Below are 27472 nucleotides of genomic sequence, written 5' to 3' on the forward strand. Positions count from 1 at the left end.
AGTATAACGCTGCATGTGTATGTACAAGTGCAGAAGTATAAAGCTGCATGTGTATGTACAAGTAAAGAAGTACAAAGCTGCATGTGTATGCACAAGTAAAGAAGTACAAAGCTGCATGTGTATGTACAAGTGAAGAAGTATAAAGCTGTATGTGTATGTACAAGTGCAGAAGTACAAAGCTGCATGTGTATGTACAAGTGCAGAAGTATAAAGCTGCATGTGTATGTACAAGTGCAGAAGTATAAAGCTGCATGTGTATGTACAAGTGCAGAAGTATAAAGCTGCATGTGTATGTACAAGTGAAGAAGTATAAAGCTGCATGTGTATGTGCAAGTAAAGAAGTATAACGCTGCATGTGTATGTACAAGTGAAGAAGTATAAAGCTGCATGTGTATGTACAAGTGAAGAAGTATAAAGCTGCATGTGTATGTACAAGTAAATGTGTATGTACAAGTAAAGAAGTATAAAGCTGCATGTGTATGTGCAAGTAAAGAAGTATAACGCTGCATGTATATGTACAAGTAAAGAAGTACAAAGCTGCATATGTATGTACAAGTGAAGAAATACAAAGCTGCATGTGTATGTACAAGTGCAGAAGTATAAAGCTGCATGTGTATGTACAAGTGCAGACGTATAAAGCTGCATGTGTATGTACAAGTGAAGAAGTATAAAGCTGCATATGTATGTACAAGTAAAGAAGTATAAAGCTGCATGTGTATGTACAAGTGCAGAAGTATAAAGCTGCATGTGTATGTACAAGTGAAGAAGTATAAAGCTGCATGTGTATGTACAAGTAAAGAAGAATAAAGCTGCATGTGTACAAGTGAAGAAGTATTATTTTTATTAAAAATATGTAGAAAATATTGTCCTTCTCTTTGTCCAAAATTATATACAAAAAGGATTTACCTATAAGAAAAACACAGTGCAATATTGTCAGTGATAGATCAAAGGTCAGTAAAGATCAAAGGTGTGTGGGAACTCAAAGAGTTTAAAGGGACAGTCAACACCAGAATTTTTGTTGTTTTAAAAGAAAGATAATCCCTTAATTACCAATTACCCAGTTTTGCATAACCAACACAGTTATAATTATACAAGGTTTACCTCTTTAATTACCTTGTATCTAAGCCTCGGCAGAAGACCCCTTATTTCAGTTCTTTTGACAGACTTGCATTTTAGCCAATTAGAGCTGCCTCCATGGTAAATTTACGAGCATGAGCTCAATGTTATCTATATGAAACACAATAACTAATGCCCTCTAGTGGTGAAAAACTATTAAAATGCATTTAGATTAGAGGCGGCCTTCAAGGTCTAAGAAATTAGCATATGAACCTCCTAGGTTTAGCTTTCAACTAAGAATACCAAGAGAACAAAGCAAATTTGGTGATAAAAGTAAATTGGAAAGTTGTTTAAAATTACATGTCCTATCTGAATCATGAAAGTTTATTTTGGACTTGACTGTCCCTTTAAGGCTGGACTACCTTTCAAGGCACTTTCATAGTACTAAGTGCAATGACTATCTTTGAATTTTTATACACATACACACATATATATATATATATATATATATATATATATATACACATATGTTGTATTTTATTATACATGTTATATTAAAAATGTTTTAAATTTATCATTTTAGAGCTTTGTATAGGACCACACTTAAGCCTTGAGAGTGCTTCCTCTTTTTCTATTCTACTCAAATGCTAGTAAACTTTCATAGTAAATGCAATGATTATTTAAAATTGCCAAGAATTAAATGAATAAATGTTTATACTATATTTATTATATATGGATATTATAATTGAGACATTTTTGTAACATACTGTTATCTCACACAGCATTGGGGAATGATTAGGCGCAAATCAGCATATGCGAGTAAGGTAACTTATTCACGAGTTGATCATGTAGACAACTTCACATACTCATCTAGACATGCAAGCAGTGGGTGGAGCCTGGCGATCATTTTTGGCTGCTAACGAACGTTGAAGATTTAAAATTTTCATCAATTTCGTAGAAGCTGATAAATGAGGGACCCTTTGCCGGATACTTGTCTGGTATGTAGAAAGTAAGTAATTCAACAGCCAAATGGTCTAGATTCATTAAACCTGTATTCATCACTATTGCATGCTCCATCGGTAGTGGTCAGGATAGGAATTGACAAATGTATAAAGAGATGAAATAATTTGCAGCCACTTTCTTCTTATGGAAAATAATTTCCTGTTCATTTTGATTTTAGATGTAAATCTTACCAAATCGCACAACAAGGATTTCTCAGTCTTTGTATATTGTAAGAGAATATTGGAAAGACTGAAATGAACCATTAGTGGTGGTGGGGGGGGGGGGGGGAGAATGATCTAACAAATAAAGGAATTTACATTTTTAGTTAAACGCTTTAAAACTTGTTTTCCACTTTAACTGGCTTTTCAAGAGTGTGCTTTTTAAGAGATCTGTACTGTTGTACACACAGAGTAATATTTATAAACAGATTACACGTCCATAAACATAAGCACAGTCACAAAAACATACACCTAGTAACACAATATAGTTACATACAAATATTGATATACAACCCCAAACACAAAAACATTTATATGTTTTGTAAGCTCCTCACAGAGAATGGGTTAACATCCCACTTCCTAATTATGTTGCATCTTATTGCCATACACTTAATTAGCTGCATTAATGTGATTTCTTTTTACATAGGCAAGCAATTAAGGGCTATGATTGAGTTTCATTCAATTAGCCTCAACAAACATGCTAATTGATGTCCCAGATGCAAATGAGCTGTGGTGAGGAGCAGAGGCACACACTGCGCAGTGGCAGGGGGATCTTCACCAGGACAGCAGGGTCTCTGTTGGGTCTAGCTGCCGCCTCATACCCTGTGCCTGTCACCTTGTAGGGGTCTCTCTCTGGGTCTAGGAGGAAAAAAGCAGTTTTATTCTAGGGGAGGGAGGTGTACGAGGGAGAATGCTGATCTAACCCCGGGGCAGCTTCTTAAAGCAGCAACAATTTGCAAGCGCAGACAGGCAGACAAATAGCAAAGGAAGCTATATTATCCTGCAGACGGCTGTAAAACTTCTTACCCAAGTCAAACCATAGGCTTTGCTAACTGCAGACAAACAGTGAACACGGTGCGGTGTCCAATAGTTTACATGGCACAGAAGTGTCTAACATTATCAGTGAACACATAATATGCTACAGAGGGAAGATAATACAGCTACAGAGAACAGCCAACTTACAAACTGCATACGCAGCTACCTCCATGTTCCAGGCTTCAGAAAGGAAGAGTACCCTCTTCTGCACATACCAGGACTGGCTAGGCTCTGATGTAATATCAACAGCTCACCAACAGGAAGAGGCCATGTTTAAAGAGCCCAAACCAACTTCAGATCGCCTTCAGTAAAGGGCTGTGCTCACCAACAAAGAGCCAGGCACCAAATCCCTACCACAAAAGGGTTAGGCTCTGACTACCCACCACAAAAGGGTTAGGCTCCAACATCCCACCACATAAGGGGTCAGGTATCTACTCTGCACCAGAAAGGGGTTAACTCTCCACCAGAAAAGTGTCAGACACCAACTCTATATCTTAGGCTCTTTTTTTAATGAGAAATATGTGAGGTGCCCACTCAGCACGTCCTTTTCTCATATGTTAGCTGATAGGCTACATTCCTGGTTAGGTACTAAACTTCGAATGAAAGGTGTCAGACTTCCACTTATCACAGGAACTGGCCAGAATCTTGTAACTCACCAGCCTGAGGTTTGTCTCTCACTCTGTTCAGAGGGCTGGGTTTTCCCCAGATAGACAAGGCTCTCTAAAAATGTGAGGAGCTGTACTTCTGGTTGCCAAGGGCTGATTACAAGAGCTCCTCTTGGCTTATCATTTAAATTTGTCCTTGTATAGAATGTTGTTCTCTCTCTCCCCAGAGAACAGCGTGGGGGGTGCATTATTACCTCAATGTAATTTAAAAGCAAACTGCATAGCATTTGTGTAAAACAGGATGAGAGGCAGAACAGAAAAAAGGGTGGCAGGGCAAGCAAATGAAATACAGCAGCGCATGGAGTGCACAGCATTAAATGGAGGAGCAAGCATTCAGGGGAACAGAACTGGGATAACAAAAAGCAAAGAAAGGAGCAAAGTGGATCAGGCAAACAAAGCTGCAGAGCAAACAGGCAGGATAAGGGGTAGGCAGCATGGCAGTGAACATTAAGCAGTTTAGAGAGCAGGAAGAAATATTAGGGCCACCTAATAACAGCAATGAAAGGAGAGAAAACTAGAGAACAGGAAATGGGGTGCAGAACAATGTGGGCTAAAAAGGTCTTATTGGGTAGCAGGGAAAAGGGCATTTAGTGAGCAGATATGTACCATATAAGGGAGTCAAGGAGAGAATATAAAGTACAGCAAACAAGGGGGATGCAGAGGAAAGTGGGGAATGAGAAGAGGAGCAGAGAGTGAGGAGTGAGGCAAAGGGATCGAGAACAGAATAAGGATGCAGGAAGCAGTGAGCAAAGTAGAGAGGGGGAGCAGAGCGGGGGCTGCTCTCGCTTTTTGCTTTTCCATGTACGGCATAACACACAGCAGCACAGAGGGAAGCAACACTAATTTTAATGCCATAAAATGCTTTAAAAGTGCCCCAGGCCTCAGTTACGTGGGAGCTACTTGCACCTAAATAAGACACGGTTCATTTCCTCTGAAGCTTAGCCTAATGTAATCAGCAGCCTGGAGATGGGAGCGTCAGCAAGCATATAGTGAGGGGGGATACCGCCAGCGGTCTAGGGGGCCACGGACACATTGCTGTTGATTAGGGAATTTTTCAGCTTTGACAAGGATGTAATGAAGAACTTATGAAGTCTACACCTGGAAGGGTTCTTTAGTCAACTTAAGAACCAATATTGCTTGTGCCACAGAGCGATGCAAAACTAGTGCACTCAGAGACAGACGTAGACACACACACAAATAAGCAAATACAAATATAGTACACATACACACAATATGACACAATACACACACGTCCAGATGCTAAACACAAAACCCAGAAATAAGCACATAACATGCTTAAAGAGGCAGTAAACATCTTGTAATTGTAACATTTTTCTTTAGTCTTCCAATAGATTAACACGCCAGAAGAGTTTAAACAGTTTTAAAAGAATAATATATAGTGCTCCTCTAAAAATAAATATGTTAAAGTAAACATAAAAATAAATAAATTGCTTAAACAACACCTTACTTGTTTTTTTGTGTGTGCAAAATTAGCACTTAGAATTTCTTACTGTAGCCCCTGCCCCCAGTGTGATAAGAGTGGAACATTTTTGAAACTTAAGTTTCATTCTGCCAGTTCTGAGCATGAGCAAATTTGACTCCCTCTTTATCTAGTCTATTCACTTAATACTAGGGGTGTGCATTCCAATCCTTTGCAAAGATCCGAATGCAGAAGAAGACGGCCGCTCCTGGGATTCTTGTGAAAGTTCAACACACTAGAATTTGTGCAAATCCAGATCCTTGTGTGCTAAACTTTCACAAGACTAAATGTGACTTCAGAAAGAGATGAATCCCACGAGCGGCCACCTTCTTCCACAATCAGATCCTCGCAAAGTCTTCTAATGCACACCCCCTGTTTGATACTAAATCAATTCTAGACGTTTTATGACATAATAATAGATAAGCTTCCTGTAGAGACCACAGCACCCTTGTAGGGCTGTGACAGGAAGTAATGGACACTGCACAAATAAAGTTTAAAAAAAGAAGATAAAAATTAATAAATAAAAAGGTAAAAGCCATTTAAATAGATAAATTATACATATTGCAATGATTCCTGTTAGGTATATACCACTGCTTAGTGCTTTTTAATTTCAACAATGAAACAAACTGTTTAATGTCCCTGTAAAACACATTAACACATTGTTTGCTGCAATTGTTTTTGACAGCCATCAAACTCTACCCACCACTTTTCCTATTTGCAGTAACCAATCTGGACTTCATCTGGTGATGACAGGGCTTGCTGCTTGCTACTGTCATTGTGCATTGTGTTAACACAATCTCCATTGTTTGGCTTCAGAATAAAATATAAACGGCCAATCAGAGAGATATATGTAGCAAGGTTAGGAAGGCTTATGAAGACTACCATGAGCTCTTTCAGCTTTCAGGACTGGAAAATGCCTGATTTTCAGATTCAAATTACAGGAAAAGGTTGGAAATAAATAATGGAAGTTGTTTTACTATGAATAATTAAACATTTTATATTACAAGTCTTTACTGTCCCTCTAAACATACAGCCTCAGTTAATACACACAATCAGACCCTCACATATACAAAGACACAGCATATACACTCAGCCAATACACACACAATCAGACCCTCACATATACAAAGACACAGCATATACACTCAGCCAATACACACACAATCAGACCCTCACATATACAAAGACACAGCATATACACTCAGCCAATACACACACAATCAGAACCTCACATATACAAAAACACAGCATATACACTGAGACAATACACACACAATCAGACCCTCACATATACAAAAACACAGCATATACACTGAGACAATACACACACAATCAGACCCTCACATATACAAAGACACAGCATATACACTCAGCCAATACACACACAATCAGACCCTCACATATACAAAAACACAGCATATACACTCAGCCAATACACACACAATCAGACCCTCACATATACAAAGACACAGCATATACACTCAGCCAATACACACACAATCAGACCCTCACATATACAAAAACACAGCATATACACTGAGACAATACACACACAATCAGACCCTCACATATACAAAAACACAGCATATACACTCAGCCAATACACACACAATCAGACCCTCACATATACAAAAACACAGCATATACACTGAGACAATACACACACAATCAGACCCTCACATATACAAAGACACAGCATATACACTCAGCCAATACACACACAATCAGACCCTCACATATACAAAAACACAGCATATACACTCAGACAATACACACACAATCAGACCCTCACATATACAAAGACACAGCATATACACTCAGCCAATACACACACAATCAGACCCTCACATATACAAAAACACAGCATATACACTGAGACAATACACACACAATCAGACCCTCACATATACAAAAACACAGCATATACACTCAGCCAATACACACACAATCAGACCCTCACATATACAAAGACACAGCATATACACTCAGCCAATACACACACAATCAGACCCTCACATATACAAAGACACAGCATATACACTCAGACAATAAACACACAATCAGATCCTCACATATACACAGACACAGCATATACACTCAGCCAATACACACACAATCAGATCCTCACATATACACAGACACAGCATATACACTCAGCCAATACACACACAATCAGATCCTCACATATACACAAACACAGCATATACACTCAGCCAATACACACACAATCAGACCCTCACATATACAAAGACACAGCATATACACTCAGCCAATAAACACACAATCAGATCCTCACATATACAAAGACACAGCATATACACTCAGCCAATACACACACAATCAGATCCTCACATATACAAAGACACAGCATATACACTCAGACAATACACTACACACACAATCAGACCCTCACATATATAAAGACACAGCATATACACTCAGCCAATACACACACAATCAGACCCTCACATATACAAAGACACAGCATATACACTCAGCCAATACACACACAATCAGACCCTCACATATACAAAAACACAGCATATACACTGAGACAATACACACACAATCAGACCCTCACATATACAAAGACACAGCATATACACTCAGCCAATACACACACAATCAGAACCTCACATATACAAAAACACAGCATATACACTGAGACAATACACACACAATCAGACCCTCACATATACAAAAACACAGCATATACACTGAGACAATACACACACAATCAGACCCTCACATATACAAAGACACAGCATATACACTCAGCCAATACACACACAATCAGACCCTCACATATACAAAAACACAGCATATACACTGAGACAATACACACACAATCAGACCCTCACATATACAAAGACACAGCATATACACTCAGCCAATACACACACAATCAGACCCTCACATATACAAAAACACAGCATATACACTGAGACAATACACACACAATCAGACCCTCACATATACAAAAACACAGCATATACACTCAGCCAATACACACACAATCAGACCCTCACATATACAAAAACACAGCATATACACTGAGACAATACACACACAATCAGACCCTCACATATACAAAGACACAGCATATACACTCAGCCAATACACACACAATCAGACCCTCACATATACAAAAACACAGCATATACACTGAGACAATACACACACAATCAGACCCTCACATATACAAAGACACAGCATATACACTCAGCCAATACACACACAATCAGACCCTCACATATACAAAAACACAGCATATACACTGAGACAATACACACACAATCAGACCCTCACATATACAAAAACACAGCATATACACTCAGCCAATACACACACAATCAGACCCTCACATATACAAAGACACAGCATATACACTCAGCCAATACACACACAATCAGACCCTCACATATACAAAGACACAGCATATACACTCAGACAATAAACACACAATCAGATCCTCACATATACACAGACACAGCATATACACTCAGCCAATACACACACAATCAGATCCTCACATATACACAGACACAGCATATACACTCAGCCAATACACACACAATCAGATCCTCACATATACACAAACACAGCATATACACTCAGCCAATACACACACAATCAGACCCTCACATATACAAAGACACAGCATATACACTCAGCCAATAAACACACAATCAGATCCTCACATATACAAAGACACAGCATATACACTCAGCCAATACACACACAATCAGATCCTCACATATACAAAGACACAGCATATACACTCAGACAATACACTACACACACAATCAGACCCTCACATATATAAAGACACAGCATATACACTCAGCCAATACACACACAATCAGACCCTCACATATACAAAGACACAGCATATACACTCAGCCAATACACACACAATTAGACCCTCACATATACAAAGACACAGCATATACACTCAGCCAATACACACACAATCAGACCCTCACATATATAAAGACACAGCATATACACTCAGCCAATGCACACACAATCAGACCCTCACATATACAAAGACACAGCATATACACTCAGCCAATACACACATAAGCTACTGAGAAGAGAGGTCAGATCTCATATTAAATTACGGTCCAAACACAGGTGCATGATGCAATGATAGGTCACTCAGAACTTTTGATCAAGCTGGGGTGAAAGTTGGAAAATAATAGGCAGGATGTTGTGATGGATGCAAGCTGGGATCAGAAATGATGCACAAGACGGGGAAAGAGTTGACAGTTTAGAGATCAGAACACGATGCAAAGACGTCATATGTTATCTAGCAGGCATGACTGGCCTGGACTTGTGCAAGTGGGGTTGATCAGGACTCACGTACAGGCTGGAGTAATAAGACTATGGAACCAGCGTGACAGATGATGAAGACACAAGAAACATGAACTAGTAGTTCAAGACAAACATATAACTTAGGTGGCAGTTGAAGTCTAATGACACGTGCAAAATCCAAACTTACATACAAGCTGGGATGATAAGCTACAACTCACGTGCAAACTTGGGTGGTAGGTTAGAACCCCATTATCGGACAAAGTAACATATTTCTTCTTCCACTCCTTATTAAGAGCTTTTCCACTTCTTTTCAGCAGCATTCCCTGTAAGACATAAACATATATATACCAGTTAGTAGTAGATAGAATACACAGTAAACCTATAAACTGTTAATAGAGAAGAAAATAAATGAAGCCAATGATCACGGAATATAGTACGTACATCTAGGCATGAGGGAGTTATACATCCTACACTACAATACATATAATTGTTCAGTAACACGATTTGCACTACATAACACCACCATGATATTACATGGTATCAGCAATGCCTAGTAGTAATTCAGTATTCAGAAATGGGAATATACAGTTTAATAATAAAATGTGCACTATAATGATATATGGTGTAAATGACAACACCTCAATACCTTGTATAGGACTTATCATACGTCAATACATAAAAAAATGCTGCCCACTGCCTAGACTGCAAACACTCAGTCTACTCTCAGTCTGGCTAGATGTACAGCTGAACGAGTATAGGAAGTCAGATTGCTGGTGTGGCAGGTGTAACATGCAGTAGCTACAACACTTTAGGAGCCTTTTTAACCTATTTTAACATCTAAAGACAGATCACATTCAATTTCAGAGTCACAATGGAAGAAGGGTCAGATTTAAAGGGACAGTCAAGTGAAAATTAAAGATTCATGATTCAGACAGGGCATGCAATTTTAACTTTCCAATTTACTTTTATCATCAAATTTGCTTTGTTCTCTTGGAAATGTTATGCTACTTTCTATGCCCTTGCACTCAGTGCATTTTGACAATTATCCACAGCTAGTCAGTGCTTGAGTGTCAGTTTCTTGAGTGTCATATAGATAACATTGTGCTCACTCCCGTTTAGTTATTAATGAGTCAGCACTTAATGGCTAAAATGCAAGTTTGTAAATAGTACTGAGATAAGGGGGCAGTCTGCAGAGGCTTCGATTCAAGGTAATCACAGAGGTAAAAAGTATATTAATATAACCATGTTGATTATGCAAAACTGGGGAATGGGTAATAAAGGGATTATCTTTTTAAACAATAACACATTTCAAGTAGACTATCCCTTTAAACCAGTTGCAGAGCATTAGTACATTGCCAAAGTTCTGAATATTTTATACAACTGAGCATGTGCTGGGTAAAGAGATAAGATAAGCTGGATAGTAGGTGCACAGAGCATAAAGGTGACTTGTAAACATATAAAGGCGGCTGTACAAATTAAACTCTGGGTTTGAGTTCACTGAATGTTTTAACAAGAAACAAGACAAAGAAGTTTGTAAAGTATGTGTCTAACTTTTCTGCAAGCACCTGGTCACTGTCAGCTCATTGGGGACATGGTGCAAAATTATATCACTAGACTGTAAGCTCCACAGAGCATTGTGCACCATTATATCACTAGACCGTAAGCTCCACGGGGCATAGTGCACAATTATATCATAAGACTGTAAGCTCCACGGACCATTGTGCACAAATATATCACTAGACTGTAAGCGCCTCGGAGCATGGTGCACCATTATACCACTAGACTGTAAGCTACATGGAGCACCATTATATCACTAGACCGTAAGCTCCACAGAGCATGGTGCACCATTATACCACTAGACTGTAAGCTCCACGGAGCATGGTGCACCACTAAATCACTAGACTGTAAACTCCACAGAGCATGGTGCACCATTATATTACTTGACTGTAAGCTCCACAAATAATTGTGCACCATTATATCACTAGACTGTAAGCTCCACGGAGCATGGTGCACCATTATATTACTAGACTGTAAGCTCCACAAATAATTGTGCACCATTATATCACTAAACTGTAAGCTCCACAGAGCATGGTGGACAATTATATCACTAGACTGTAAGCTCCACAGAGCATGGTGCACAATTATATCACTAGACTGTAAGCTCCACGGAGCATGGTGCACAATTATATTACTAGACTGTAAGCTCCACGGAGCATGGTGGACAATTATATCACTAGACTGTAAGGTCCACGGAGCATGATGCACAATTATATCACTAGACTGTAAGCTCCACGGAGCATGGTGCACAATTATATTACTAGACTGTAAGCTCCACAAATAATTGTGCACCATTATATCACTAGACTGTAAGCTCCACGGAGCATGGTGGACAATTATATCACTAGACTGAAAGGTCCACGGAGCATGATGCACAATTATATTACTAGACTGTAAGCTCCACGGAGCATGGTGCACAATTATATTACTTGACTGTAAGCTCCACAAATAATTGTGCACCATTATATCACTAGACTGTAAGCTCCACGGAGCATGGTGCACAATTATATCACTAGAATGTAAGCTCCACAAATAATTGTGCACCATTATATAACTAGACTGTAAGCTCCACGGAGCATGGTGCACAATTATATTACTAGACTGTAAGCTCCATGGAGCATGGTGCACAATTATATTACTAGACTGTAAGCTCCACGGATCATAGTGCACAATTATATCACTAGACTGTAAGCTCCACAAATAATTGTGAACCATTATATCACTAGACTGTAAGCTCCACTGAGCATGAAGCACAATTATATCACATTATATCACTAGACTGTAAGCTCCACGGAGCATGGTGCACAATTATATCACTAGACTGTAAGGTCCACGGAGCATGGTGCACAATTATATCACTGGACTGTAAGCTCCATGGAGCATGGTGCACAATTATATTACTAGACTGTAAGCTCCACGGATCATAGTGCACAATTATATCACTAGACTGTAAGCTCCACAAATAATTGTGAACCATTATATCACTAGACTGTAAGCTCCACTGAGCATGAAGCACAATTATATCACATTATATCACTAGACTGTAAGCTCCACGGAGCATGGTGCACAATTATATCACTAGACTGTAAGGTCCACGGAGCATGGTGCACAATTATATCACTGGACTGTAAGCTCCACGGAGCATGGTGCACAATTATATCACTGGACTGTAAGCTCCACGGATCATAGTGCACAATTATATCACTAGACTGTAAGCTCCACAAATAATTGTGAACCATTATATCACTAGACTGTAAGCTCCACTGAGCATGAAGCACAATTATATCACATTATATCACTAGACTGTAAGCTCCACGGAGCATGGTGCACAATTATATCACTAGACTGTAAGGTCCACGGAGCATGGTGCACAATTATATCACTGGACTGTAAGCTCCACGGAGCATGGTGCACAATTATATCACTGGACTGTAAGCTCCATGGAGCATGGTGCACAATTATATTACTTGACTGTAAGCTCCACAAATAATTGTGCACCATTATATCACTAGACTGTAAGCTCCACGGAGCATGGTGCACAATTATATCACTAGACTGTAAGCTCCACAAATAATTGTGCACCATTATATCACTAGACTGTAAGCTCCACGGAGCATGGTGCACAATTATATTACTAGACTGTAAGCTCCACGGAGCATGGTGCACAATTATATTACTAGACTGTAAGCTCCACAAATAATTGTGCACCATTAAATCACTAGACTGTAAGCTCCACGGAGCATAGTGCACAATTATATCACTAGACTGTAAGCTCCACAAATAATTGTGCACCATTATATCACTAGACTGTAAGCTCCACGGAGCATGATGCACAATTATATTACTAGACTGTAAGCTCCACAGAGCATGGTGCACAATTATATCACTAGACTGTAAGCTCCACAAATAATTGTGCACCATTATATCACTAGACTGTAAGCTCCACGGAGCATAGTGCACAATTATATCACTAGACTGTAAGCTCCACAAATAATTGTGCACCATTATATCACTAGACTGTAAGCTCCGCGGAGCATGATGCACAATTATATCACTAGACTGTAAGCTCCACGTAGCATGGTGCACAATTATATCACTAGACTGTAAGCTCCACGTAGCATGGTGCACAATTATATTACTAGACTGTAAGCTCCGCAAATAATTGTGCACCATTATATCACTAGACTGTAAGCTCCACAAATAATTGTGCACCATTATATCACTAGACTGTAAGCTCCACGGAGCATAGTGCACAATTATATCACTAGACTGTAAGCTCCACAAATAATTGTGAACCATTATATCACTAGACTGTAAGCTCCACGGAGCATGGAGCACAATTATATCACATTATATCACTAGACTGTAAGCTCCATGGAGCATGGTGCACAATTATATTACTAGACTGTAAGCTCCACAAATAATTGTGCACCATTATATCACTAGACTGTAAGCTCCACGGAGCATGGTGCACAATTATATCACTAGACTGTAAGCTCCACGGAGCATGGTGCACCATTATACCACTAGACTGTAAGCTCCACAGAGCATGGTGCACCTTTATACCACTAGACTGTAAGGTCCACGGAGCATGATGCACAATTATATCACTAGACTGTAAGCTCCACGGAGCATGGTGCACAATTATATTACTTGACTGTAAGCTCCACAAACAATTGTGCACCATTATATCACTAGACTGTAAGCTCCACGGAGCATGGTGCACAAATATATTACTAGACTGTAAGCTCCACGGAGCATGGTGCACAATTATATCACTAGACTGTAAGCTCCACGTAGCATATTGCACAATTATATTACTAGACTGTAAGCTCCGCAAATAATTGTGCACCATTATATCACTAGAGTGTAAGCTCCACGGAGCATGGTGCACAATTATATCACTAGACTGTAAGCTCCACGGAGCATGGTGCACAATTATATCACTAGACTGTAAGCTCCACGTAGCATGGTGCACAATTATATTACTTGATGGTAAGCTCCACAAATAATTGTGCACCATTATATCACTAGACTGTAAGCTCCACGGAGCATGGTGCACAAATATATTACTAGACTGTAAGCTCCACGGAGCATGGTGCACAATTATATCACTAGACTGTAAGCTCCACAGAGCATGGTGCACAATTATATCACTAGACTGTAAGCTCCACAAATAATTGTGCACCATTATATCACTAGACTGTAAGCTCCACGGAGCATAGTGCACAATTATATCACTAGACTGTAAGCTCCACAAATAATTGTGCACCATTATATCACTAGACTGTAAGCTCCACGGAGCATGATGCACAATTATATCACTAGACTGTAAGCTCCACGTAGCATGGTGGACAATTATATCACTAGACTGTAAGCTCCACGTAGCATGGTGCACAATTATATTACTAGACTGTAAGCTCCGCAAATAATTGTGCACCATTATATCACTAGACTGTAAGCTCCACGGAGCATGGTGCACAATTATATCACTAGACTGTAAGCTCCACAAATAATTGTGCACCATTATATCACTAGACTGTAAGCTCCACGGAGCATAGTGCACAATTATATCACTAGACTGTAAGCTCCACAAATAATTGTGAACCATTATATCACTAGACTGTAAGCTCCACGGAGCATGGAGCACAATTATATCACATTATATCACTAGACTGTAAGCTCCATGGAGCATGGTGCACAATTATATTACTAGACTGTAAGCTCCACAAATAATTGTGCACCATTATATCACTAGACTGTAAGCTCCACGGAGCATGGTGCACAATTATATCACTAGACTGTAAGCTCCACGGAGCATGGTGCACCATTATACCACTAGACTGTAAGCTCCACAGAGCATGGTGCACCTTTATACCACTAGACTGTAAGGTCCACGGAGCATGATGCACAATTATATTACTTGACTGTAAGCTCCACAAACAATTGTGCACCATTATATCACTAGACTGTAAGCTCCACGGAGCATGGTGCACAAATATATTACTAGACTGTAAGCTCCACGGAGCATGGTGCACAATTATATCACTAGACTGTAAGCTCCACGTAGCATATTGCACAATTATATTACTAGACTGTAAGCTCCGCAAATAATTGTGCACCATTATATCACTAGAGTGTAAGCTCCACGGAGCATGGTGCACAATTATATCACTAGACTGTAAGCTCCACGGAGCATGGTGCACAATTATATCACTAGACTGTAAGCTCCACGTAGCATGGTGCACAATTATATTACTTGATGGTAAGCTCCACAAATAATTGTGCACCAATATATCACTAGACTGTAAGCTCCACGGAGCATGGTGCACAAATATATTACTAGACTGTAAGCTCCACGGAGCATGGTGCACAATTATATCACTAGACTGTAAGCTCCACGTAGCATATTGCACAATTATATTACTAGACTGTAAGCTCCGCAAATAATTGTGCACCATTATATCACTAGAGTGTAAGCTCCACGGAGCATGGTGCACCATTATATCACTAGACTGTAAGCTCCACGGAGCATAGTGCACAATTATATCACTAGACTGTAAGCTCCACAAATAATTGTGAACCATTATATCACTAGACTGTAAGCTCCACGGAGCATGGAGCACAATTATATCACATTATATCACTAGACTGTAAGCTCCACAAATAATTGTGCACCATTATATCACTAGACTGTAAGCTCCACAGAGCATGGTGCACCATTATATCACTAGACTGTAAGCTCCACAGAGCATGGTGCACCATTATACCACTAGACTGTAAGCTCCACGAAGCATGGTGCACCATTATATCACTAGACTGTAAGCTCCACAGAGCATGGTGTACAATTATATCACTAGACAGTAAGCTCCATGGAGCTTGGTGCACCATTATTCCACTAGACTGTAAGCTCCACAGAGCATGGTGCACAATTATATCACTAGACTGTAAGCTCCATGGAGCTTGGTGCACCATTATACCACTAGACTGTAAGCTCCACGGAGCATGGTGCACCATTATATCACTGAACTGTAAGCTCCATTGAGCATTGTGCACCATTTTATCACTAGACTGTAAGCTCCAAAGAGCATGGTGCACAATTATATCACTAGACTGTAAGCTCCATAGAGCATTGTGCACCATTTTATCACTAGACTGTAAGCTCCACAGAGCATGGTGCACAATTATATCACTAGACTGTAAGCTCCATAGAGCATTGTGCACCATTTTATCACTAGACTGTAAGCTCCATAGAGCATTGTGCACCATTTTATCACTAGACTGTAAGCTCCATAGAGCATTGTGCACAATTATATCACTAGACTGTAAGCTCCACAGAGCATGGTGCACAATTATATCACTAGACTGTAAGCTCCATAGAGCATTGTGCACCATTTTATCACTAGACTGTAAGCTCCACAGAGCATGGTGCACAATTATATCACTAGACTGTAAGCTCCATAGAGCATTGTGCACCATTTTATCACTAGACTGTAAGCTCCACAGAGCATGGTGCACCATTATATCACTAGACTGTAAGCTCCATAGAGCATTGTGCACAATTTTATCACTAGACTGTAAGCTCCACAGAGCATGGTGCACCATTATATCACTAGACCGTAAGCTCCACGGAGTAGGATGTCTGCCCCATTATATCACTAGACTGCAATCTCCATGGAGTAAGGTTTCTCATTATATCAGTTGATTGGAGGCTCCTTGGGGCAGGGTACCCCGTAATATTGATTGGAGCAGGGTACCACATTATTTATATATATATAGACCATAATCTCCTTGGAGGAAAGCATCTCATGACATCACTAGACTATAAGCAGAGTGCCCCACCCCATTACAAGACTGTAAGCACCATAGAGCAGGGCACCTCATTATATCACTACACTGTAAACTCTAATGGGTACAGTGTGTCATATTATAAGAATGTAAGATCCATGGAGCAGGATGACTGATAATATCACAAGACTGTAAGCTCCTTGGGGCAGTGTGCCGCATTCTTTTATTAGACTGTAAGACCCTAGAGTAGGGCGCCCAATTACATCACTAGCACAAGCTCTATAGGGTAGATTGCCACAGTATGTCTCTAGACTGTAAGCTCCAAGGGTCGGGCACCCCATTACATCACTAGACTGTTAGCTCCTAGGATATGACATCTATTATATGACTAGACTGTACTCTCTATGGATAGAGTGCCCCATTACATCACTAGACTGTTAGCGCCTAGGATATGACATCTATTATATGACTAGACTGTACTCTCTATGGGGTAGAGTGCCCCATTACATCACTAGACTGTAAGCTCCAAGGGTAGGGCACCCCATTACATCACTAGACTGTTAGCGCCTAGGGTATGACATCTATTATATGACTAGACTGTACTCTCTATGGGGTAGAGTGCCCCATTACATCACTAGACTGTTAGCGCCTAGGATATGACATCTATTATATGACTAGACTGTACTCTCTATGGATAGAGTGCCCCATTACATCACTAGACTGTTAGCGCCTAGGATATGACATCTATTATATGACTAGACTGTACTCTCTATGGGGTAGAGTGCCCCATTACATCACTAGACTGTTAGCGCCTAGGATATGACATCTATTATATGACTAGACTCTACTCTCTATGGATAGAGTGCCCCATTACATCACTAGACTGTTAGCGCCTAGGATATGACATCTATTATATGACTAGACTGTACTCTCTATGGGGTAGAGTGCCCCATTACATCACTAGACTGTAAGCTCCAAGGGTAGGGCACCCCATTACATCACTAGACTGTTAGCGCCTAGGGTATGACATCTATTATATGACTAGACTCTACTCTCTAGGGATAGAGTGCCCCATTACATCACTAGACTGTAAGCTCCAAGGGTAGGGCACCCCATTACATCACTAGACTGTTAGCGCCTAGGGTATGACATCTATTATATGACTAGACTGTACTCTCTATGGATAGAGTGCCCCATTACATCACTAGACTGTTAGCGCCTAGGATATGACATCTATTATATGACTAGACTGTACTCTCTATGGATAGAGTGCCCCATTACATCACTAGACTGTTAGCGCCTAGGATATGACATCTATTATATGACTAGACTGTACTCTCTATGGGGTAGAGTGCCCCATTACATCACTAGACTGTTAGCGCCTAGGATATGACATCTATTATATGACTAGACTCTACTCTCTATGGATAGAGTGCCCCATTACATCACTAGACTGTTAGCGCCTAGGATATGACATCTATTATATGACTAGACTGTACTCTCTATGGGGTAGAGTGCCCCATTACATCACTAGACTGTTAGCGCCTAGGATATGACATCTATTATATGACTAGACTCTACTCTCTATGGATAGAGTGCCCCATTACATCACTAGACTGCAAGCTGTATGGGGCAGTCTGTTATAGTAATAAACTGCAAGCACTTTGTGGCAAGATCTTATATCATTATGGTGTCATTCTCTATATGCAGAGTTTCATATTTACTTATTGGAGGCAGCATCTTACTAATACCTGAAGAAAATGAGTTTACTGGTGCAATGCCCCCCCCCCCCTCACTCATAAATAGACAATGCACTGCCTGATACAATGCTGCAATCATAGTGCTAGCTAGAGCCTCTCAATATCCCACACAGTGTAACTTGCAAAGGGAACAGTTTGGGTCTTTTCTCCTCACTGTAAATTCTTATCTATATTAATTGGGGTATTTAATATGTTTTTATCCTTAGTAGAAGCAACTGAAGCAATAGCTGTAAGTTGTGATACCGACCACAACGATTTCACTACAAAATGCGACTTCATATAAAGACCGCCATAGCGATGGTGAGATGCAAGTGAAAGAAAAGGTGCCTATATCCCCCTGGGCGTCACAATACAGGGTGCACACGTTTGCGTGGGAACACAGCTCAATAGCAATCATTTACCAGTAAAGATTTATTGACTGGATGTCGCTCCCAGAGATGAGATGCACTTGCATAAGAAAAAAAACCCTGTAAAGATGTGACCAAGTGGAAGGGTGCAACCCTTTACAAATAAATAACCAGATACTTCTTCATTTTTGTAGACTCCAGAAGCAAATGGGATAGTGGGGGAGATTTACACTGATGTACACTGACAATACTTCAGTATTATATTATTATGTGTCTGATCATTATTTCAGTACATACTTTATCTATGGATTAGTAAAATAAAAATCAAAGAGAGAGACAACTACTCAAATATAGAAATGTGACAAATGCACTGGAAGGGGTTAAGTACACAAGTTCACTATCGAAGGTATGTTATGTTTGGGTGTCACAAGTGGAAATGTTCAGTGAAGTGGTTAATCTGTGTGCCCCCCCCCCCCCTTGTGTTGGCAATATTTCTGTCACAGGATTACACATTAATAGAGCTGTCAGCGGCTCCCACAAGCCCACGTTGGCTGGGCGCTGACAGGATACTTGTTATTGTGGCTGCCCTATTTGCTAAACCTAAGAAAAAAAGAAAAACAATGAAAGGATGTTGGTGGCCGGGTCACATCACCCCAATGACCCCTCTGTCATTACCAACATCTCACCGCTGGGAGGATATCACACAGAAGCCGGCATCAAAGAGCCCAGCACAGGAGAACAGCTAATGACAAGCAAATCCAACTCAAATGCCACTAATTGGCTAAACCGCTCACCTCTCCACAGCTCAGCAGTAATTTACAATAATAAAGAGGGGGATAGAGAGACGAGCATCTTGCTCACTGCCCCATGTGCACCCCCCGTACAGCGCACATTTTCATAATGATGGACACAGATTCCAATCTGGAGCAGCACTAGATCACAAAAGGAAATAAGGATCTAAGATGGGGGGGGGAAGAGGAAATGGGAAAGAGGAGGGGAAAAAAGAGAGGGAAGGAGAGGAAGATAGTAAATGGGGAAAGGGAAGACGGTGAAGAGAGAAGGGGGGAATGGTGAAAGTAGAAACGAAAAGATGGATGAAGCTAGTCAGGTGAGTTTGGGGAATTCATGTCTAATTCTGTTTAGATTCTCTTTTGTTGGCCAGTCTTTTATACATGTAAACCATTTGCTAGGAATCAGGTGCAAATTATTTGCTGCACAAATTGAATATCAAACTTGTTTTATAGTTCAACCTCCCTCCATAATAACCAGCCCCAGCAGAAGGTCATTATCACCCACCCGTGTCAGTCATTCCAACCTGGGGTACATTACAGAGATGCTCCATCACCTGCCCCCCTCAACTGTCCCCTGCTGTCCCCTCCTCACCTCTCCCAAGGCCAACAATTAAAAGAACCATTATCTCTGCTTGAGTCCCAGAGGCTGCAGCAGATATAACCGGCAGGTGTAGTGGGACCTCACTGCAGTGTATGTCTCACTGTGTATGTGTGCGCGGCACGTATATTTGTTTCACCACGTATGTGTCACAAAATAGCAGAGTGTCACGGTACATCAGTCATTCATATTGTGTCACTGTGTTAACAAATGTGACATTATGTCCCTGTATTACAAAGTGTATAAAAGTTATAGTTTGTGTATGTAATTGTGTCAGGGATTGTAACACTGAGTGTGTGTTGCTAAGCCCCCTTTTGTACAACTACACAATTGTAAATACTCTTGGCATTTGTGTGTGTAAGGGGATATCTCACATAGTGATTTGTCATGTATATCAGTTTATACATTACTTTGTGAGATTGTGGCAATATGGCAATTTGTGAGTGCAAATACCAATGAATGCGTGCGTAGTGTGCGTTTGTGAACACCTAGTGTGTGTAATATGCGGGTTTGTGTCAATGTACGGGATAGTGTGTAAATGGTATGTGTGCATAATATGGGTTTATGTGTGTATAGTGCATTTTTGTGTGTACCTGATGTGTGTCTGTGTGAAGTACGGATTTGTGTGTACCTGGTGTGTGCAGTATGGGTTTGTGTGTAACTGGTGTGAGTGCGAGAAGTCCGGGTTTTTGTGTACCTGGTGTGTGTCTGTGTGAAGTATGGATTTGTGTGTACCTGGTGTGTGCAGTATGGGTTTGTGTGTAACTGGTGTGAGTGCGAGAAGTCCGGGTTTTTGTGTACCTGGTGTGTGTGTAGTGCGGGTTTGTGTGTACCTGGTGCCTGTGTGTACGTGTGTAGTGCGGGTTTGTGTGTACCTGGTGCCTGTGTGTACGTGTGTAGTGCGGGTTTGTGTGTACCTGGTGTGTGCATATGTGTAGTGTGGGTTTGTGTGTACCTGTGAGTAGTGCGTTGTGTGTAGTGTGTTTGTATATACCTGTGTGTACCTGGTGTGTGCATGTGTGTAGAGTGGGTTTGTGTGTGCCTGGTGCCTGTGTGTACGTGTGTAGTGCGGGTTTGTGTGTACCTGGTGCCTGTGTGTTCGTGTGTAGTGCGGGTTTGTGTGTACCTGGTGTGTGCATATGTGTAGTGTGGGTTTGTGTGTACCTGTGAATAGTGCGTTGTGTGTAGTGTGTTTGTATATACCTGTGTGTACCTGGTGTGTGCATGTGTGTAGAGTGGGTTTGTGTGTGCAGTGTGTGTAGTGTGGGTTTGTGTGTACCTGGTGTTTGTGTGTGTAGTGTGGGTTTGTGTGTACCTGGTGTTTGTGTGTGTAGTGTGGGTTTGTGTGTACCTGGTGTGTGCATGTGTGGGTTTGTGTGTACCTGGTGAGTGTAGTGTGTGTTTGTAAGTGTGTTTAGTGTGGGTTTGTGTGTACCTGGTGTGTACGTGTGTTTAGTGTGGGTTTGTGTGTACCTGGTGTGTACGTGTGTTTAGTGTGGGTTTGTGTGTATCTGGTGTGTGCGTGTTGTGTAGTGTAGGTATGTGTGTGTAGTGTGGGTTTGTGTGTACGTGTGTGTAGTGTGGGTTTTTATGTACCTGGTGGTTGTATGTATAGTGTGGGTTTGTGTGTATCTGTGAGTTTCTATGTACCCAATATCTGTGTGTGTGTTGCACTAGTTTGTGTGTACCTGGAGTGTGTAGTTGGGTTTGTGTTTAGCCAGAGTGTGTAGTTGGGTTTGTGAGTACCTAATGTCTGTGTGTGTAGCAGGGGTTTGTGTGTACCTGGTGTGCGAAGTGCAGGCTTGTGGGTACCTAGTGTGCGTGGTGCAGGCTTGTGTGTACTTGGTGTGCGTGGTGCAGGCTTGTGTGTACCTGGTGTGCGTGGTGCAGGCTTGTGTGTACCTGGTGTGCGTGGTGCAGGCTTGTGTGTACCTGGTGTGCGTGGTGCAGGCTTGTGTGTACCTAGTGTGCGTGGTGCAGGCTTGTGTGTACCCGGTGTGCGTGGTGCAGGCTTGTGTGTACCTGGTGTGCGTGGTGCAGGCTTGTGTGTACCCGGTGTGCGTGGTGCAGGCTTGTGTGTACCCGGTGTGCGTGGTGCAGGCTTGTGTGTACCTGGTGTGCGTGGTGCAGGCTTGTGTGTACCTGGTGCAGGCTTGTGTGTACCTGGTGCCGGCTTGTGTGTACCTGATGTGCGCGGTGCAGACTTGTGTGTACCTGGTGTGTGTGGTGCCGGCTTGTGTGTACCTGGTGTGCGCGGTGCAGGCTTGTGTGTACCTGGTGTGTGTGGTGCAGGCTTGTGTGTACCTGATGTGCGTGGTGCAGACTTGTGTGTACCTGATGTGCGTGGTGCAGACTTGTGTGTGCCTGGTGTGCGTGGTGCAGGCTTGTGTGTGCCTGGTGTGTGTGGTGCAGGCTTGTGTGTGCCTGGTGTGTGTGGTGCAGGCTTGTGTGTACCTGGTGTGTATGGTTTAGGCTTGTGTGTACCTGGTGTGTATGGTTTAGGCTTGTGTGTACCTGGTGTGTGTGGTGCAGGCTTGTGTGTACCTGGTGTGTATGGTTTAGACTTGTGTGTACCTGGTGTGTGTGGTGCAGGTTTGTGTGTACCTGGTGTGTGTGGTGCAGGCTTGTGTGTACCTGGTGTGTATGGTTTAGTCTTGTGTGTACCTGGTGTGTGTGGTGCAGGTTTGTGTGTACCTGGTGTGTGTGGTGCAGGCTTGTGTGTACCTGGTGTGTATGGTTTAGTCTTGTGTGTACCTGGTGTGTGTGGTGCAGGCTTGTGTGTACCTGGTGTGCATGGTGCAGGCTTGTGTGTACCTGGTGTGCATGGTGCAGGCTTGTGTGTACCTGGTGTGCGTAGTGCAGGCTTGTGTGTACCTGGTGTGCGTGGTGCAGGCTTGTGCGTACTTGGTGTGCGTGGTGCAGGCTTGTGTGTACCTGGTGTGCGTGGTGCCGGCTTGTGTGTACCTGATGTGCGTGGTGCAGACTTGTGTGTACCTGGTGTATGTGGTGCAGGCTTGTGTGTACCTGGTGTGCGTGGTGCAGGCTTGTGTGTACCTGGTGTGTGGGGTGCAGGCTTGTGTGTACCTGGTGTGTGGGGTGCAGGCTTGTGTGTACCTGGTGTGTATGGTTTAGGCTTGTGTGTACCTGGTGTGTGTGGTGCAGGCGTGTGTACCTGGTGTGTATGGTTTAGTCTTGTGTGTACCTGGTGTGTGTGTGGTGCAGGTTTGTGTGTACCTGGTGTGTGTGGGGTGCAGGCTTGTGTGTACCTGGTGTGTGGGGTGTAGGCTTGTGTGTACCTGGTGTGCGTGGTGCAGGCTTGTGTGTACCTAGTGTGCGTAGTGCAGGCTTGTGTGTACCTGGTGTGCGTGGTGCAGGCTTGTGTGTACCTGGTGTGCGTGGTGCAGGCTTGTGTGTACCTGGTGTGCGTGGTGCCGGCTTGTGTGTACCTGGTGTGCGCGGTGCCGGCTTGTGTGTACCTGGTGTGCGCGGTGCCGGCTTGTGTGTACCTGGTGTGTGTGGTGCAGGCTTGTGTGTACCTGGTGTGTGGGGTGCCGGTGTGTGTGGTGCCGGCTTGTGTGTACCTGGTGTGTGTGGTGCCGGCTTGTGTGTACCTGGTGTGTGGGGTGCAGGCTTGTGTGTACCTGGTGTGTGGGGTGCAGGCTTGTGTGTACCTGGTGTGTATGGTTTAGGCTTGTGTGTACCTGGTGTGTGTGGTGCAGGCTTGTGTGTACCTGGTGTGTATGGTTTAGTCTTGTGTGTACCTAGTGTGTGTGTGGTGCAGGTTTGTGTGTACCTGGTGTGTGTGGTGCAGGCTTTTGTGTACCTGGTGTGTGTGGTGCAGGCTTGTGTTTACCTCGTGTGTGTGGTGCAGGCTTGTGTTTACCTTGTGTGTGTGGTGCAGGCTTGTGTTTACCTCGTGTGTGTGGTGCAGGCTTGTGTGTACCTGGTGTGTGTGGTGCAGGCTTGTGTGTACCTGGTGTGTGTGTGGTGCAGGCTTGTGTGTACCTGGTGTGTGTGGTGCAGGCTTGTGTGTACCTGGTGTGTGTGGTGCAGGCTTGTGTGTACCTGGTGTGTGTGGTGCAGGCTTGTGTGTACCTGGTGTGTGCGGTGCAGGCTTGTGTGTACCTGGTGTGTGTGGTGCAGGCTTGTGTGTACCTGGTGTGTGTGGTGCAGGCTTGTGTGTACCTGGTGTGTGTGGTGCAGGCTTGTGTGTACCTGGTGTGTGTGGTGCAGGCTTGTGTGTACCTGGTGTGTGTGGTGCAGGCTTTTGTGTGTGTGCTGTGCAGGCTTGTGTGTACCTGGTGTGTGTGGTGCAGGCTTTTGTGTGTGTGCGGTGCAGGCTTGTGTGTACCTGGTGTGTGTGGTGCAGGCTTGTGTGTACCTGGTGTGTGTGGTGCAGGCTTGTGTGTACCTGGTGTGTGTGGTGCAGGCTTGTGTGTACCTGGTGTGTGTGGTGCAGGCTTGTGTGTACCTGGTGTGTGTGGTGCAGGCTTGTGTGTACCTGGTGTGTGTGGTGCAGGCTTTTGTGTGTGTGCTGTGCAGGCTTGTGTGTACCTGGTGTGTGTGGTGCAGGCTTTTGTGTGTGTGCGGTGCAGGCTTGTGTGTACCTGGTGTGTGTGGTGCAGGCTTGTGTGTACCTGGTGTGTGTGGTGCAGGCTTTTGTGTGTGTGTGTGGTGCAGGCTTGTGTGTGTGTGGGGAATAGGTAGCTACACTCACTAACTCAGTTTTTTTTTTTGTTTTTTTTTTAAGACCTTAGTTTTGCACAACATTTGGAACTGCCTGGCAATTCCACAGGTATAGAAGGTTGCTGGGAATGTCTATTATAGCACAATTCCTTATCTACCTGCTTCTCATGTATAAGTGTTCTGTCCAGGCTCCTGTATCAAGCCTGGAGTCCCAGCTTCGCGTCCCTCATCATTAATTCGCTGTCTCCTTGTTCCCCGCTATCTGCCTCTTGTCATGAAGATGAAAGTGACATTATGCTACTAACATTAAAATCATTTGATACACAATGTTTTACGAGAAGGACATTTAATGGCTCATTTAGCACAACAGTTATTAGATTTTAGTCAACAATTAGAGGGTGGCAGGATAAAAAAGCAGGGTCTGCTCTTTTTTTTTGCTCTTCAAAATATACATCTTCACAGCTCCTTACACATGACAGCTCCGACGCCTGGAACATGATATTATATCGGAGCACAAATTGATACCACGCCAACTTGCGAGGCTGCAACACCCAATCTAAATTGGAAGCCAAGTGCATGCTTATTGGTTAACTCCTTGACTGCTGGAGGAACATCCTGACTTGCCAGTATGCATATGTCCAAGGTTTCCACATCCCCAGACTGTATCTTACAGCAGAATGTAGCTGACTTGGCACACAATTTGTTATCACACCAACAAATAAAAAATGTCTTGTACACAGGATACTGACCCTGCTCCCAACACCCAAACAATGTTTATGTTTTTTTTATCCTAAAGAAAATATAATGCAAATGAGATCTTGTAGCAGATTACAAGACGTCATCATGAGCTTGTATTTCCTAAATCCCAGCACAATCTTCTAAAGTGATAAAAGTGAACATTATTGTGAGTAAACATATCCAGATTATTTAGTGCCAGTGTTTGTTTTCTGTGTAGAGATACAGCACAAGAATAAGCTATATTTGTAATGATGGGACAGAAGCAGCTTAGCATTGTCTCCCGACCTCCCAGTCCGCAGGGCACAGCCCCCAGTACCCCCACCCCCCTCACTTGGCCAAAGACAGGAGCTTCCCAGAGAGCAGCTAATGGGATTAAACGCCGGCTTTAATTTTAATGAACAAAGTTGCCCTTAGCAACAAAAGCGGCAGCGGAGGCTCCGTTATCATTAATAAAGCCCAGACAACATTAGAGGCCCGACAAGAGCACAAAATAAAACGAGAAGCAGCCCCCGGCCCCCCACCTCCCGCTGGGCTAAATTGGCGGTCCAATTTTTCTTAAGTGTCCTCACTATTTAGAAGGCAATTTATTAATTTTTGTCATCCATTGTCACTTTGACAGGCCATCACTTTCCATCCCGAACTTTACAGAAAACTAATTGAAGGACTGGCAGTATTTATGAGGGGTATTATTTATCAATTACATCTGATAATGATACTCTGCCCTGCTACCTTCCTGTGCCCTCCCCCTTCCCCCTGCAGGGCTGGAACGTCATATTGCACCATGACAGACATATTGTTTCTCCGCAGGCAGAAGATGCAGTGAGATCTCTGACATTGGTCTTGCAATTAGTTATGTGGTATTGTGTCTCTATATTTCCTACCAGTTTAATTTTAATTGGATTATTTAATCAATTTCACTGTTCTCCGTATTGTATCCAACTCTGCAGGGAGGATGTTCAATGTATCCACATACCTAAAAGAACACATTTCTAATTAAAGTAGATGAAATATATCTATAAATATAATGTGGCAATCTACATCTGTTTTCTGGGAATGACCTCTATCAGAAGACCACAAAATAGACAGTACATTTAGTGGAGTAAATGGATTCTGTGCCTAGCTGTCACCTAGCTTGTCAAACACACCCGAACTT

At 42.3% G+C, this 27472-nt stretch overlaps 1 protein-coding gene across 1 annotated transcript in view; it reads right to left on the bottom strand.

The window, feature by feature from the left end:
• Positions 1-27472, bottom strand: part of LOC128659928 (arf-GAP with GTPase, ANK repeat and PH domain-containing protein 1) — a 254122-nt gene that overhangs the window by 171162 nt on the left and 55488 nt on the right. Inside the window, exon 5 of the mRNA XM_053713516.1 lies at positions 9773-9877. Within this exon, the coding sequence (XP_053569491.1) occupies positions 9773-9877 (105 nt within the window). The remainder of the gene's footprint in view (positions 1-9772; positions 9878-27472) is intronic.

This window comes from Bombina bombina, chromosome 1, assembly GCF_027579735.1.
Source record: "Bombina bombina isolate aBomBom1 chromosome 1, aBomBom1.pri, whole genome shotgun sequence".
NCBI lineage: Eukaryota > Metazoa > Chordata > Amphibia > Anura > Bombinatoridae > Bombina > Bombina bombina.